Genomic DNA, 17,083 nt, shown 5'->3' with positions numbered 1-17,083 from the left:
CAGCAGTGGTGATTGAGGAGTGTCTGTTCCTCCCTCTCCTGCTGTCAGTCACAGCTAATACCTCTGGGCAGGTTTTAGCTCTGCTCTGTCACTCAAACACACACAGACAGCGCTGTCGGTCATGCAACCCTGAATCAATGTCTTGGTTGTCTGTCTATCCTCCTCCCCACTTTCCTCCTTATATCATTCTTCTTTTCATCCCTATCATGTGATCTGTACGAGCATTTGCAGGTAAGACGTCTCTGCTCTTTCGGCTCTTTTATTAACGCACACCCACAAAAATCACTCAGCCAAAGGGTAAAGTGACCACTCAATATAGTTGTAATGAAATTTACTTCCGTGCGTTGGCAGCTTTCTCTCACCCTTCTCAAAAGTCCTTTTTCTGAATTTTTATTTTTATTCTCCTCCATTCCCCAGGGTGCTTTTTCACAACTCTGCGAGAACAGGTTCAAAGCTCTTGGTGAAAAGAGAAATAGTGAAGACACAATACGAGGAAAGAAGAAGTGACTCACATGCGACGTGCTAAAACCTGTTTGGCGGTGCTGTCTGTTAAAGTTATTGTTGGTGAACAAGTGGGCTTTTTTTGACACTTCTGTGAACCATTTATTGCCTTCTGAAAAAGTTTTTTTTACATAGGTGGAACATTTGTTTCTATTCAACTCCATTAGTACAGAATATCACAAAATAAAGCGACTACAAAATATCTTTGAAACATGCAGAATACTCACAGTTGACCCTGGTAACCCTCCATGTTTTGTCTAGACCAGGCTGTTTTCCCAGTTCTATCTTAAAGGGCGCGCCATTGGGTGGGAGATCCTTGTCCCGGCCGCCAACTATGGCCACATTCATATCATGAGCGTCTTCACATACTTGGGCTACCGATGGAACTATATAGGGAGCGTTGTCATTGTAGTCTTCAAGATGGATAACCAGTGTGCCGGTACCTGTGGCTGGAGGGCTGCCTGGAAACACACAAACAGATATTTCAGGAGAAGTAGAGAAGTAGAAATCTTCTATTGATTCACTCTGTGAAATTTAGTGCTCTATTATGTGGATGGTGTTGAAAATGTGAACCCTAATGATCTGTGAAGATGTGGAAAGACCAATAATACACTGTGGCTGCAGTAAGGCATGGTGTGTTTCTGATTATTCCATTCTGCAATGTTAAAATGCTTTGCGATTAAATCTAAGCTTTTGCAAACTCAAATCATTCTAACTTTAATAAGATCCGTCCGACTTTTTTTTAGTAATTTTACCTCATTTATTTCAAATCAAAACAAAACCACATTTTGCTTCATGTGTAATGTTAATTCACCGGAAGAGCATGAATCACAGTGGCACACATTTTGCAAAAGAGCATTTTGACTTGGCACACGGCCGTCTTCTATGTTTCCGTGAGATTACACCTTATTGAAGGATGCTGGGTTAAAAAGCAGCTTGGCTCCTCTCTATTACTGCTCTCTGTTTCACTGCGATTAGAGGTTATTAAAAATCCCACACAGCATTCACAACAGCTCCAGAGGTCAGTCAGCAATTAACACCTAAAGACAAGATCTGTAATTGGAAAATTGGTATCGTCCACCTTTTCAAGAACAAAAAATAAATTATAAAAAAAAAAAAAAAAAAATGTGTGGACAATTTAGGGCAGAGAGGGATAAAAAACCCAAGTCAAGATATATGTGCCATAAATGTCAGGTAATGCTGGAATGAAACTCAGGCTGTGTTTTTTATGGAACCGCTGGAGAAAGCTACAGTGAGCAGTAAATGTTCCTGCTGTGAGACGCTGATTAAGTGAACAAGAGGTTTTTGAGGAAAAGGTAACAAAAAAAAGAAAAAACAATAATTAATGAGACTAAATGATTAGGATGTCTTACATTTCAAATATATTGTATGATAGATGCATCAGATGAGGATGTAAGTATGACAAAGTAAATCTGTTCCAATTAATGTAAACAGATATGAATAGTTAACAAACAATGTGCTTTATGATTGTATCCATTCATTGATCCAATCTGAGTCTCTAGCTGAATTATTTATTTATAAAAAACAAAAACAACAATATATGCTAACATATAGAATATCATGTTGTACTAGAAGATTTAGGTCCTTGGCAAATCCTCACTAGCTGATGTTCCATGTAGCCAAAAGACACAGAAAGATTGACATGTTGTTCTTGCACTGCGGTGTAAAGCTAGTTTGTTCTATTTAAAGTAAATTCATATTAAACATTTGCTGGTTTTCATGCACAGGACATAAAGACAAGACTGACCTACAATACCTCGTTACACTCCCTCAACTATGAGTCGACAAGTGCTGCAGAATGAACGCTGCTGTATTAACTTCAGGAGCAGCACAGGTGTTTCGTTAGCATAGTCTTTCATTCTGCTGTCATATACAGTCTGGTATGAGTGTAAACATGCACTATGATGTAGCTACATAGCATGCGCAATATGAAAAATAAGGGTGGACTACACCTGGAAATACTTCACATGGAGTGTTTTTATTCATACTCAAACTCTTAAAGAGCAGCTGCTGCACAGGCTGCTACACCCCTCCTGCGGGACGTCGGATACAAGTATCAAAGTGCTAAATATTTATTATTTGTGTAAATACATGAGTATAGCGAAGGTCAAGTGTAGGGGGAACTCTTAAACGTGTGGGTGTCTATAATACTCTCACTTATCTGGAACAGGAGCAGTAGGGGTGGTAAATATACTTTCATCAGATATTTTTAAACTCCCTTTATAAAAACTCCAGTTGGGAGTCGCTACCTAGGATTTTCAGTCAGAACAGAAGGAACAGGAGAAATGAAAGGTGGATGGCAGAAGCAGATATTTATATATTTCTATACTGTATATATTCACCTGCAACTCAAATATTTTCTGTTTAAGATTCCTTGTGGCAATCTGCCGTGAAATCGTATCTATAACTGCTGAGTTTTTAGCAGATAATGATCATGATCTGTTTGTTTGCTGAGCTCCAAACTTTATTTTCGTTCGCAGCTGTACAACCATCAACAGACTGTGATTGTGAGAGATGCAGAAATCAAATGTAATGGTAGCGAGTTCAGCATTTCTACCGTATAATAATCGTGAAATGAATGCTATCGCCGTACTCGGCTGATTTCTGCATGAAGTCTAGCAATGGAAACAAAACAGCAACCAGGACTTATATACTTTAGATAAGTAGAGCTGTGAAAATATCAGCAGCAGATTAAGAGCAGAGAGGAATTACTTGAGCAAAAACAGGCAGAAATTGTGTTCAAAAGCAAATCAAAGAGAGTAGCTCTTCAGGCAAGGCCCTAGATAATCTATTATCGCTCGAGACACGAGGCCGAGAGAGTGAGGATGGGGATCGGATCCCTGTCAGTGAAAAGATGCAAATGCGAACCGATATGAGAGTGGGGGAGGACGTCTCTGTGCTTGGCTAGCTTTAAATGGAGCTGTTTGTCTTCCCCACACCTAATCACTCTGTTTCGCCGCCGCTCTCTTCTCCCACTCCTCCTCGTCTCGACTGCGTCATGCCTGTGTCACCTTCAGCCTGCTTCAGCATCAATGGAGCTTGTCTGCTGGCCTCAGCTTCACACCTCTTTGTCATGCAAAAGTTGTGATTAAACACAATACGGGTTTCTAAAGGAGAAGGGGAGACTTGATGGATCTTTGCGGATGTCTACTCATTGTGGCACGTTAGGCACTAAAAGGACATGAGAAGTGAAGCACAGACGTGGCGGTGGGACGTGCTCTGCAGTGCAACAGTGTCCCAGTCCAGTCCCGGGAAACATAAATGTCTGCACCATGTTTGTAAATAGATAAAGCAGCACTGCTTGCTATAGTGTGTGTATTTATTTTTCTGCACAGTCCGACCCTACTTTCCATTATTATAGGATGCTTCTCCTCATTGGTGGTCAACTCCAAGCTTAGCAGTGTAATCCCAGTCAGCCTCAACATTGTGCATCCTGCTTGCTGTGCTAAAATACATACTGTATGTACAGAAAACCCTGCACTGTTCTATTCTAAAGGCCTCCACTGTCTTCTAAGGGTTTAACCAAGTTGCAGCAATGAAGTCTGAAAGTTTTCTAATTTACATAACCAACTAACCAACTTCTATTGAATGGAAGTTTTTTTTTTGTACAAATGAGATAATTAATGTTATATTATTTTCACAAAAAATTGTAACAGTCCAAAGCTAAAATTAACTACACAAGTGGGGTTTGATTCTGATAAATTGGTTGCAGAGCAGGAATTACACAAATTAATGAGTGAGATTACGTTTAATTGTCTCCATCAGAGTCCCTCAGCGGTATTAAACTGAACAGAGGCTGCGAGCCAGTTTGGCCGGTAATGGGAGTACACTACATTTGCACATGACAAACATATACTGTATAGTATATTTAATGGACCGTAAAGAGTACAAGTTAAAAACATTTGCTCAATCCAACATTTTGCTGCTGCACTCAAAAGACGCTGCAGCACTTTTGCAGAACACTTGGCTGCAGGATGGATGTAAGCTGAAGAAATTCCGTAAAGGCCAAGTGCATCACCTCCAACCTCCTCCTTTAGGCTTTGCCCTTCTGTTCCATTGTCCACCACTCCTTCAACACCTCCACCTGCCCCTGGCCAGCAGTAAGACAGCCCTTTTAGTCTCCCCTCTGCCAAGAGATGAGAGGAGCAAGCATACTGATTGACTCCTGAGGGCGTCAGGACTAATCCACAGCTACAGGCTACACGCTGAGCATTCGCTCTCTCTCTCTCTTCCCCGCTTTCCCGTTATATCTCTCCATCTACAACACAAACACTCCCAACACTTTGGCTTTAGGCTGATGCTCTCTTTCTATCTTACTGTCACTTTCTGCTGTTATCTCGTTTTGTTGTCTGTTTCCTGTTGTCTGACTCTCTCCTCCCACAGTTGTAAAAAAAAAGGAATGAAAGACAAGTTCGAGACCAGCAGCAGTTTGAAGTGCACTGATTATTACCCTTGCAAGGTACAGACTATAAAGTCTGTGATCTGTTGGCGCTTGGTCTTTTCCTTTGGGGTAAATGTGTTATAGTAGTGAAGTTGACAAAGGAGGGGAGGGAAGGAAAAATACATTTGAATGATTTTCATATTTGGTAAAGTCATTGATTTGATATGTGGCTCTTACTGTGAGTCTCACATGTGGATTGGCTACCAGTGAATTCACAGAATTAAAACGGTTTGAAAATGTTTTTGAAATTTTTGAATGTAAAAAGTATGGTTTTGGTTCTGCACAGGTCTTTCTATAGTAATGCCTGTGAAAAGAGGCTCAGAAATTCAATCTGAGACACACATACCAACAAAAAGAAAAAAAAGCAGCATTGTATATTTGAATAACTAAATAATAACTTCAAAACTTTGAACAAAAAGATTTGTAACCCTAAAAAGAATGATTAAAAAACATTGACATTGAAATGTTATTTTCAACTGTGAGTCAGTATGAGACAGGTTATGAAACACAGGAAAACAAAGTGTTGAATGTTTGTAAAAAAATGCTAAATCTCTGAAAGGAGAGCAACAAGAAAGAAAATGAGGTAGCAAGGTAGTTAACCTGCTCACCTCTCTGGCTGCCTTCATAAAGGGATTGCCAAGAGAGAGCGAGAGAGATATATATAGATGGAGTAAAAGCGACCTTAAAAAGAAAGTGGTGAGTAAACATTTCCAGAAATCATATAACTGTGTTTTGGTCAAAACCCCAAAGCCTTTGTTTCACTTAATTCATCCTGTCCTGTCCTAATTTCCCCCGTTCTCCTTACCTTGCCTTCCATGTTTCTCTTTTTGTCTCCTTGAAACTGAGCCTGGCGCTACTATATTTACCATTCTATTAGACACAGTCTGCTCTTTCGCTCTTGCTCTCTTGGCTACGGTGTAATGGATTCTTTGGCAAGTTACAGCGGGCAGTCATAGCCGATCTAGCATTCGCTATGCCTTTATCTGCTAACACTTCAGTCCCAAATCCCCTATTAATCAAACATAGATTCATCAATAAATTAGGGTTTAGCGGAGTTTCATTATATATTTAAAAGACAAAGCCGGAGAACTCAAAGACTCAGCTATCTGTAAACACTGACTTTCATCCCCACAAAAAACTTTCTATTCTACTCTAGGACAGAGGATATGGGTCTACTGAGCTGCCACAGTAGCCCATCATGCTTTATTATTTCCCTGCAGTTTGAGGCAGCGTGATCACAGCTGGCTAAAGGCACAACATGAGTCTATCTATCTGCATTTAGCCTGCCAGGCCGCCTCACTGTGTGCTGGTGACATGACAGACGCTTAGCAGTGAAACCATTGTATGTGGGCTGGCCTGAAACAGGAAAATTACTCAGTCCATTACGACAATGAGCGGCACACTGGTTCCAAGTACTTAGTATGGCAATGAGGCAGCACAACGGCAGAAATCACACACGAAGACGGACACATGTATAGACACACAAAGGTGTGCACGCACACACACAAAAGGGCTACCTCTGCTACTGACAGCCAGCCACCGCTATCTGTCTCTTTCTCTCTTTTGAGGGAAGAGATGATGAACCTATTATACGGCCCTGTCACAGAGACATGGACAGATGCACACATACTGCAAACACACACATACACACAGTTTAATTTTACATCCATGTGAGCACCAAAGAGTTTTGTTCTGTGACCCATTAGAATTCATCCCCTCTCTCCTTTTGCCTCCTGCTTTTGATTTAAACCAGAGGGGATGTGATCTGACTGTGATGAATGCTGAGACTTATCACACCGCTCAGTCTGAGAATGTGTATGTGTGTGTAATACTTAATATTCCTGTAATTAACAAAGCCGTCTTTGGCTGTGCAGAGGCTGCCTCACTGTTATACAGACAGACAGACAGACAGACAGACGGACACACACAGCTCTGAAGCTACAGTAAATGGAAGTTGCTCTTCCGTGCGTCCATGTGTTCAAAACAAACACTGCTCATTTCTTTTGTGCATAACTTAAGAGTTTTTAATAGCAGGTTCGGTGGCAGCAGAAACATAAGATTGCATGTGTGCGGGTATGTGTGCGTACACTGCCGTGTTTCAGACGGCTGGGGCTTTGATAATGTATTCATGCCTCCCAATGACAAATGGCTCCCACCAGGAGGCGGTTTAACATTTAAATGAGGAGCCGGAGAAAACATTAAACCACAACACACAGCAGTGTGAGTGGATGCGCCGGGGCAGGCCAGAGAGGCACTGCATGTACCACGACAAAGACATTAAAAACCAGGATGAACACAAAACTTCAGTCCGCCCACACGAAAACACATAGATCAGCCAGCGCTGGATGCAAAAACTAATGTGAAGGAAGGAGAAGGGGGTAAGATGCGGGAACAGCTGGCGTCCCGGCGGGGAATCAGAGAGCAGAAGAGAATTTGTTGGCATGCAAAACCAGCAGCTACTGATGAGAGTTTATATAAACAGCCCGTCAAGCCCACTGCTCAGGTTGGAACAATATCTCTTCAAACAATATCGTGTCGCTCCACCGGCCTGCCAGGTGTCTCTGCCCAGGCAAAACTGGGTTACGGCTTTTCTGTCATTAACTCAGAAACAGAAACACGTGCGCAAATACAGATGCAGGGATGACTGCGAGCACCAGTGCATGTAACTACACAGATAGATTTGTGTGCACACGCACACACGCGCATGCACTGCAGGTGCAGCCACGGCGACAATTGAGCCTTCATTCAAGTCTACAACTTCACACATCACGGAGTGACGCGTGGCTCTGTTGGCCTCTCCTGCAAGTGCAGTGGATTGCTATGGCAACAGAGTGCAACCTCCAGACTACTGCCGATTCTCCAGGTGAGATGACCCCCGACCTTGACAAACACAAGACTCTAAGAAACAAATAACAGCTAGGCAATGAGGGTTCAGTTTCCAAAAAGCAATTTACATGCATTGTTTTGACACCCTTAGTGTAGCAAGTGGTGGTAGCTACATAAATAAATGTCAATCACAAATGACACATAGAGATGTGAGTCTTAATAAGCCATGGATGACAGGAGTTGAAAATCACAGGTTAAATGTTCTAACTTTAGGTGTTACCCCGACCTTGACATCAACGTCATTATTACTACCTTGTTAAACCCCAGATTTAGTGTTCTTCTCCTATTTCCCACTTTTCAGTTTTTTCTTCTTTCCACTCATCACACTTTCTCTTTCCCTTCTTGCTTTGTGCTATTTCTGACTCCACTCCATCCTCTCTTTCTTTATCCTAGCTTCCTTCCTTCCCTGTTGTATGTTCGCTCCATCGTTCACCATCTGTTGCTGCCTGGAGGGCTGCTCCAGCTGACCTGTCCTCATGCTGTTAACTGGGAGCTACAGTCAATCTGTTGCTAAGCATGCAAAGCATTTAACAAGAGTACATTTTCCATTTCAAGTTAACACACAAGGTCAACTGGCTTAACCTGGCCATGGGACCTGACCATGGCAAAGAAACATATTTCAGACCCTTCAGTTAAACAAGCAAGACTTAGTAGCCACAGCAACTTACTCTCCAGTGCAATGTGGATACACTAAGAATTTATTTGAAGGCTCATCATAAAAATAAAGATGGACATGTACGGGTCAATGGACATTGTGTTGGTAGCCTTCATAGGTGGGTTGTCAGGCAATCATTGTACAGAATACCACAAGAAAGAAGCAAATTTTTCCTGTTAATAACGCAGAGTGCAGCATTCATTTCAACCATGAGCCCATGTACGACATACACAAATTACATCCTGTGCTAAAGTTTTCAAGGTATTTTTAGGCACTCCTCACCAACATCTTTGTAGGTTATTCCAGACAGAACTGTGGCCTTAGAACAGCATCTAATGCATCCAATCTGTCTCACCTCTTACATCTTAGAGATAGTTTTTTTTTTTTTTTTTGTAGACTAGCAAACATTACTAGAACACTAAGCTAAGATGGTGAATAAACATTAAATCTAATAAATTGGTTAGCATGTTAGCATCATGGATGAGGGCAGTATTAGGGAGTTCACGGGTACAGATTACAACCAGTCTCAGAAGATCTGTAGTTTACAGTGATATAATTCAGAGGCAAACATTTGATGCCAATTTCTAGCACTTGACAGTTGCTTGTCATAATTAGTTATGACCAAGTTCCAGTTCTTATTACAAAGTGTGAAGATTTTATAGTCAGCCCTAAATATAACTACACCAATACAAGACAACAACACATAACGATGTGGCAATGAGGGCTCAGTTTCCAAAAAGCAATTTACATGCATTGTTTTGACACACATAGTGCAGCAGGTGGTGGTAGCTACGTAAATAATTGTCAATCACAAATTACACATAGAGATGTGAGTCTCACAGGGATTTCATAAGCCATAGATGACAGGAGTTGAAAATCGCAGGGTAAATGTTCTAACTTTAGGTGTTACTATCTACAGAACTATAATAAGCCCAAGCTGTATCATTTTACCCTGCTTCTGTTCTGGCTCCAACACTAATCTTACTCCCTGCCCTGTCGACTCATAATCTTCACCATTTCTCTTCTTCTCCACCTCTTCCTTACCCACACCTCTGGCTCTATATCTTTTTCCTGTTATCTCCCTTTATGTCCATTTGTTTCTCTTCTTCCCTTGACCCTTCCACCTCCTCCACCTTCTCCTCCTCCCCCATCATTACTCCTCTTTCAGCGCTCATCTTTCTAAGGCTGCCGAATTCCCCAGCACAACAGTGCTATTCTGCTGCCTACTAATAGAATCTCTCAGTTCCTCTAATGGATCTGTCAGAATCTCCCTCAGCACAGGAGCCCAGATAGATTGATAGGGAGAAGGAGAAAGACAGAGAGAGAGAGAGGGGGGGGGGGACAAAAAGATAGAGAGACACAAAGTGATGATGAGATGGAGGGAGAAACAAAGAGAAAGAAAAAGACTGACATGCCAGGGCTCTCGACACTTTCATCTGTGCCTTTGGAAGTCTCAGAGCAGCAGTTCCACTGACGCTGCCAAACAGCCACCGTATGGCCCGACAGAGGCACTGCTACTTAAGGCATCCCATTGTCACCACGGGATAAAGACAGTTTCTCTATGGCCAGGTGAAACCAACAGACAGAGTGAGTCCTTTCCTCTCCATGTCCATGCACTCCATGCACTAATATACAGAGGCAATGATTCACACACTGATCACACCCAGGAGCATTTCTTTGGAAAATGCAAATGATCTATTGTGTAAAACCTTCAGCACTCCAAGAAGCAGAATCCTTAAACACTTAAAATATGTTATGATATCATATTTGTTCAAAGTGGTATTAAAAGTTAACTTTCTATGGTTAGATTCTGTTGACATTTTCCGATGCAGCGGTATATTACACTTTAAAAATAAATGGTGTCACATTGTTTATTTCTCCTGCATCAAATACTTTTTTCCTAGGAAATATGTAGAGGGCAACCTTTTTTTTTAAATTTTATTAATTATTTTAAATATGTCACATACTGCTCATGTCTGACTGACTTCTCTCATTTTCTTGTGGCGCATCTGCGACTTACCGTTATCCGTGGCGACGAAGACAGCTGTGTATTTATTGTCATGGACATAAGGAGACTCGCGGTCCAGCGAGGCTGAAGTGTTGACAGTTCCTCTGACTGGGTTCACACTCAGCCAGCCTGCTGGGTCTCGCAGAACAGCATACCTGAGAGAAAGTAAAAAAAATAAAATAAGTAAAAGTAATAAAAAAAAAAGGTAAGGTATAGTTTTAACCATAGAAGCACCAATAGATGAAATCAGTTGTCTCTTTAGTCTACAGTGTAGTTATTACTTGACTAAATTCCCGATTCATGCTTATTGTAAAAAAACAGGGCAATAATAAAACAAACAAGTGGAACTTTTTCTTTTTTTACACGCTAAAATGCAGCATTTTGTTAAAGAGTTGCATTTTTTCTGTTCAGCCATATAAAGGAGAGCAGTTCTTTGAGTTACACTCACTACACAGTTGATGAGGCCCCTTCACATCAGAAAGTCTACAAACAGGCGGCTTCAGCGTCTTATGAGGGATAAAGCAGTGAAAAAGGCTGTAATGAAACGAAGTCAACAACAAAGCCCATAATCTAACTTCAGCACTAGTAAAATCCAGTTTACAGGGTTTCACCATCTGAACACACTGGTTTCTGTAGATGTGTGTGTGTGGATGTGCATTTATGACTACATTTGAAAGATGTTGAAAGATTACAGCATATTTATGCACATATATACACATCCCAAGCTAAATGATGAATGAAGCTGAATGGCGATGAGATAAGAACATTCGCTGCACTTATAAGTTGTTTTCAGAAATGCAATGCAACCCTGAACTTATCCAGACATTACCCAGAGGAGCTGTATGTGAGAATGCAAATGTAGCTGCTGACAGTGGAGGATAAAGTCTGTGCAATGTCCTGTTGAGCCCAAGTGTGAATATAGCAGGTCGTTGTCCAGGGAATTCACCACGAGTGAGCGTGTTGATGACGTTTTTATTACTGGAGCTGTGCTGCAAGTCTGCAGCTTACTTTTTGTTGTACATCCTGTAAGCTCTGCAGCTGCCAGCCCTTGCTTAAAAACCAAATGGAGTATTTCCAGTAGGAGAGAACCAGAACGACAGTGGGATGATTGTTGGTATTATTGGTGTCGTTTTATTCGTGTGTAATAATGCCGCGGAGCAAACTGTGCACTTTCTGTGCATGTGCTTCTCCTCTTGTGCGAGTGCAGCAGCAGCTCCTACAGGGGCTGAGGGTTTGAGGATGATGGAGGACCTCTCCAGAAATCTTGTGGGCGAATGGCCAAGCCAGCTTCTCCTTGAAAATGAGCCGAAGAGGAGATCACGACCCTGCTAATGTGGCCACTCAACCGGCCACTGATGGCTGGTAGATGGTGATTGGAAAGGGCTTGTATATGTGTTAATGTCACAAGTGACTGATATGCACTATTTTCCAATATATGCACATATGATACGTGTGTGTGTGTGTGTGTGTGTGTGTGTATGTTTATAAGTGCTTGATCTGTGAAATATCACTCATAAATGAACAAACAGTACTTGGAGGCAGTTAAAAGTTTCTCCAGCACACAGAAACACAAGACTACAGACTTTCTCCACCACGAGGCCGCTCTTTGCTAAAGTGTTCTGCAGTAGACAAATTGTCTTCAAAATGGAGCTCTTCAGCTAACAGAGCGCGACAAAGCCTTAGGAAATGGCTTTGCAATCAACCTTTGCTCACACCTTTCCCCTCTCACTCTCACTCACACACACACACACACACACACTTTCCCCGCCACTGATTACTACTGTTAACCAACACATATGTTTTACTGTAACACAACAGGCAGTGGTGGGAAGTTAAACAGACTATTAATAAGGCACATACCGTCTGCTCTCCTCCTGCTTGTCTGTCTCCCTGCTGCACCCATGCACACATTTGGCCTCAAGATAAAACTACTCATATGAACAAATTTGTTTTTAGCTGCAACATACAAGTGATTTAAGAGAACTTATGACATTCACCAAATTTCTTGTACTGTAACATCGTCATATTTTACCAGTTACTGTAACTTTATGTAGCCAGAATCTGTATTTCTGTAATGCTGTTCATTGAGACACCATGTGATTCACAAAGTTACAGCTCTTCCACTAAAACCACAGCGGGTTCACGCGTGATGATCCTCCATATGTCTCACTCTTCCCGTCACTGACTATCAGACACACACTGCAGTCTCAGTGTTACATCTCTGTGTCATCATTTCCGCATTGTGACTAACACGCACGCACTTCAAAACCAGAGGTAGCCGTTGAGGTGGTGAAATGAGTCCTTTGGGTTGTCAGATTGTATACTCAGACACTGATACTAGCCTCAAAATAATCTGTGTAGCTTTACAGTAAATTCAGACATCATCATCAACAACAACAACAACAATGATAAGTTCAGCAAATGTTGTGCAAACTGTTTGACACATTCTACCCTGCTACATCTTTCAGACTGAAGCTAAAAATCCCCTTGTGTTAACCAGGGATTGAAGTCTGGAAATCAGAAGAGCAGTTCGTATTCAACACCAAATGTTCCCCTTAAATGATAATTCTTCCACATAAACTCACAGATTCGCTGTAAAGCTCCAACTCTGAGAACCTCTTACAGACATGTGGGACATTCAGTAGCTGAAAGCCAAATACAATAGAGCTATGCAGATTGTTGAAGTAAAATATGAAGGTATTATGTTTTTTTTTTTTTACTAGAGTGCAAGTTAAGAGGAAGTGCAAATACTCCTGCCTGCTTTAGTGCAAGCTCAAAAGATAACCACTAAATGAATCAGAGCCACTGTTTCTCCTCTCTGTGCAAACATGGGGACAGTCCATTAGAGCCCTTTAAAGGGCAAATTAGAAAGACATTAAAAAGCCATTAGGAATATTCATATCTAGTTATACGTGTTTATCTCCAAAACCAGAGAAGGTCCAAACAAATCAGTCAACAAATGAGACAGTGCACAAACACAATGACCACATATGTCCTCGTTTAGCTACAAATACACACACATCCACTTTGAACGCGCACACACATAAAAAGGCGAGCGGCTAAGCGGTAAAAGTGGCCGGTCTGCTCTGCTTGTGCTGTGAAATGCGTCTCGACACAGATATAAGTTATTTGTCCAGATTTGTGCGGGAGTGACAGAAAATGCAGTGTCATGAGGCACGCCGTGACCCCAGTGTTAGACAGAACTGCCCGTTATACTACGCTTTGCACTGGACTGCAGAGTTGGACTCTTGGGAGCTACTGCTAGAGCTGGCATCAGAGTCTGGTCAGGATGTGTGTGTGTGTGTGTGTGTGTGTGTGTGTGTGTGTAAGTGTGTGTGTTGTGCTGTGGGATGGCCCTTAGCAGTAAAAGTACACAAAAGAGCCTAGATAGCACCGGCAGGGATGTAATGCATCTGTCTTGCTGTCAAGATGTCTCATTAGAGGTGGACTAGAGGACAAGATACATAGCACAATACCAACCTGCAAGATGTGAATCCTTTCAAAAAAAGCTGCAGTTCACATCTGACTTGTAACATTCAAAAATGGCCAGCAAAGAAGGAAGTCAAACCGACAATAAGAAAAGTTTGGCCAAACACATGCACAATAAACCATCGAGTCTTAATCAACACGTATTGGGGATGTAAATCATTTATTTTGACTGCTAATGCCGACGTTCCCTTCTGAGGGCAGCACATTGCTGTCGCCTTGTGGGTGTGCTGAGACAGATGAGCTCTCTATAACTCTAATCTGAGTCTTGTTCTTCAGTTTTCTCAGACAACTCAAAGGGATCTGTGAACAAGGAGGGGGGTGGGAGGGGAGGAAGGAGGCTCTCCGCCCACTTGTAATCCAGTTACATCAGGAGTAAAATGCTGGCATACACTCTGTGCATCTGTGTGTGTTCATGTGTCAATAGCAGGTGTGGGTGGGATACACAGAATAAGAGAGAGACAATTTGTGGTAAGAGCTAATTTAGAGAGAGGATAAAAGCTAAGTAGTGAGTGCCGTAAAGGAAAGCTTCTTGCATAAACGCTGATTATTGCTCTTGTTTGTTTTCACTTAAGTAAGATATGTGGCTGGCACCTCTTCTAAGCAGTAGTAATGTAGTGCAGTTGTTTGTGCACTTTCCTCTTTTAAATCCACATGGGTTTGTTGGAACGACTGTATAAACCAACACTGAAGGTTAAAAATGTACTTTCTGACTTGAACAAGGTTCTTTGCTAAAGCAGAATGTGACTACTAAAGTGGTTTTCAATTTGTTTCCTTGTGTCATTAGGAGCATTGTTAAATGGACTGATGTGCTCCAGCAAATGTGATCTTAACACAAACGGGGTTTACGGTCAACCTCATATCTCGAAGACACAATTCGGCTACTGACGTTTCCCTACAACTGTAAACGTTAGTATAACCGTTTTCTCATGAACCCTTTTCACACATGAATCACACGAGAAGGCGCGTCAGACGAGTTCTCGCCTAGCGGTGATGCTCTTGCGGGAGGTAAATGTGACACAAGAACGATTGTGCAGAAGTCACAGTGTTTTATTTACAGCACATTGAAGCAGTTTGGAAGAAATGTCGTCAACACGCACAAACTCATCCCTACTTTCCACTGAACAGTGACCTGCTTGTCCCATAGTGAACTTTATATTACTATCGTAAGGCAGTCTGGATAATGTCAGGTGGATAGCTGGGTGTACACTGTGTGTAACCATGACACTGTATTTTCAAGGTCGTGTTGTATAAAGCAAACCTGTCCCTCTCTTAAAGGAGAACTCCAGTGATTTTCAAAGAAATATTGAATAAAAGATTTAAAAAAAAGATTCAAGATCAAAAATGGAAGCAGCAGAAGATCTGTTGACTTCTGCTCTCTAATATACAGTGTGTCGTCAAACCCCCAAAAGCCTGGTCTTTCTTCTTTCTCTGCTGTCTGTTAAAGAGCTCAAGTCTTAAACCCAGCTGAGATAACCCTGATGACCTCACTACAGTATGACAGGTTTACTATTTTTAAACTTACTATGTCTGTGCAGTGTCTCTGGGGAAGGACCAGAGGACATTACACCACAGTTTGCACAGGCTGAGTAGTATCCCTAATGATGAGTAAAGGGAACTTTAATCACTGTCTTTTCCTAAACTTGTTGCAGCTTTAATCCATTAATCCCACTAACGTGTTAGCAAGAGAAGACCCAAACAAATCAGTCAACAAAGGAAGAGCTTTAGGGGATCTGCCAGGAAGAATGGAATAAACTACCCAAATCCTCAACTCAAAGCTGCAATAGCTGCCAAAGGGGGCATCCTAAAAATACTGAATACTTTTGTAAAAGATTTGTATTTTTAATACATTAGTATAAAGTCCATTATGGGTTATTGAGTGTGGAGTGATGGACAAAAATGTCAGTTTTACTCATTAAAAATTAATTACAACACACACTAAGTATGCAAGAAAGTAATGGGATGTGAATTCTTTCTGAAGCCACAGTATTTGATGCGTATTATACAGATCAACAAGAAGACAGAACATGATTAGAGGTTTTTAAAAATAATTACAGTTTAGCCACAACCTCAGTGTTTGACTTCAGTCAGGCCGTCAGTGTGATGACACTCATTGACATAAATTATTCTCTAGCCCCCTGCTGTCGCGTAGGCCGTGCAAATGTACCCTGTTTCCATTTTTTTATTTATCATGTAAAATGTCCTCACCACACACACACACACACACACACACACACACACACACACACACACACACACACACACACACACACACACACACACACACACACACACACACCAATTACAGCACTCCAGGCAAACTTCCACAGCTACAGATTAGGTGAAACTCCCAAAGCATGTGCCAAATTCATCCATCTCTCCTTTAAAACTGGGCCTAGGTTTGAGCCTATGCGTCCTCCCAGGGGTGTGATGGATATCCATGCCCTTCCCTCCCTCTATGACTGTGCAACACTAAGTTTCGCAAAACAAGGCGTAAGAATCGAGGATCGAGGACACTGAGAGCTAAATTTAGTTTGAAGTGGTGATGTCTTTGCATCAGTTGAAAACCATAATGCAAATAATATGGCAATGCAAACGTGTATGTAGTGATATTACTATTTGAATTCTTCATTTTCACATTATATCTTAAGTGTGTCAAAAACATCATTTATTTTAGTGGCAAAGTTCGTTACACCTGCCATATATCAGGGTGCTGCAGGTGTCGCTTCATTTACAAGCATTTGTGAGCTGTTGAAAGGTACATAATGAATACAGATAGGGGCACTGGGAAGAGGGAGAGCCTGGAAGCCCAACTACTGTTTCTTTGATTAAAATGCCCAGCAGTAAGGGGAAGATAGCTATGCATAATGAGACAAAGATCAGTGTCAAACAACACAAGCACAACATGTGATTCCCAGGTGTTTCTACGAGGCTTTAAAGCATAATGATTCATAATCTCTGAGGTTAAGGGAAAAGCATCCAATCTGAATATTTAAATGGCTGTTAAGCGTGCCTCTATAAAGTCAGTAGAAGGTCACGTACCTCTGATCTGTTCGGTCACTCGATAAGCTGAACCTTTTGTACT

General features: G+C 41.6%; 1 protein-coding gene across 2 annotated transcripts in view; it reads right to left on the bottom strand.

Annotated features, from left to right (window-relative positions):
• The window catches only part of cdh13 (cadherin 13, H-cadherin (heart)), a 168,284-nt gene that overhangs the window by 12,558 nt on the left and 138,643 nt on the right, over positions 1–17,083 (bottom strand). For both annotated transcript variants that reach the window (XM_026364668.1, XM_026364669.1), the window contains exons 10-11: positions 10,525–10,667; positions 729–962 (exon numbers count right to left, since the gene is read on the bottom strand). In XM_026364668.1, coding sequence (XP_026220453.1) covers positions 729–962; positions 10,525–10,667 — 377 coding nt within the window. The remainder of the gene's footprint in view (positions 1–728; positions 963–10,524; positions 10,668–17,083) is intronic.

This window comes from Anabas testudineus, chromosome 6, assembly GCF_900324465.2.
Source record: "Anabas testudineus chromosome 6, fAnaTes1.2, whole genome shotgun sequence".
NCBI lineage: Eukaryota > Metazoa > Chordata > Actinopteri > Anabantiformes > Anabantidae > Anabas > Anabas testudineus.
Note: the sequence above shows the minus strand (reverse complement) of the source record. Positions and strands in the feature narration are given on the sequence as shown.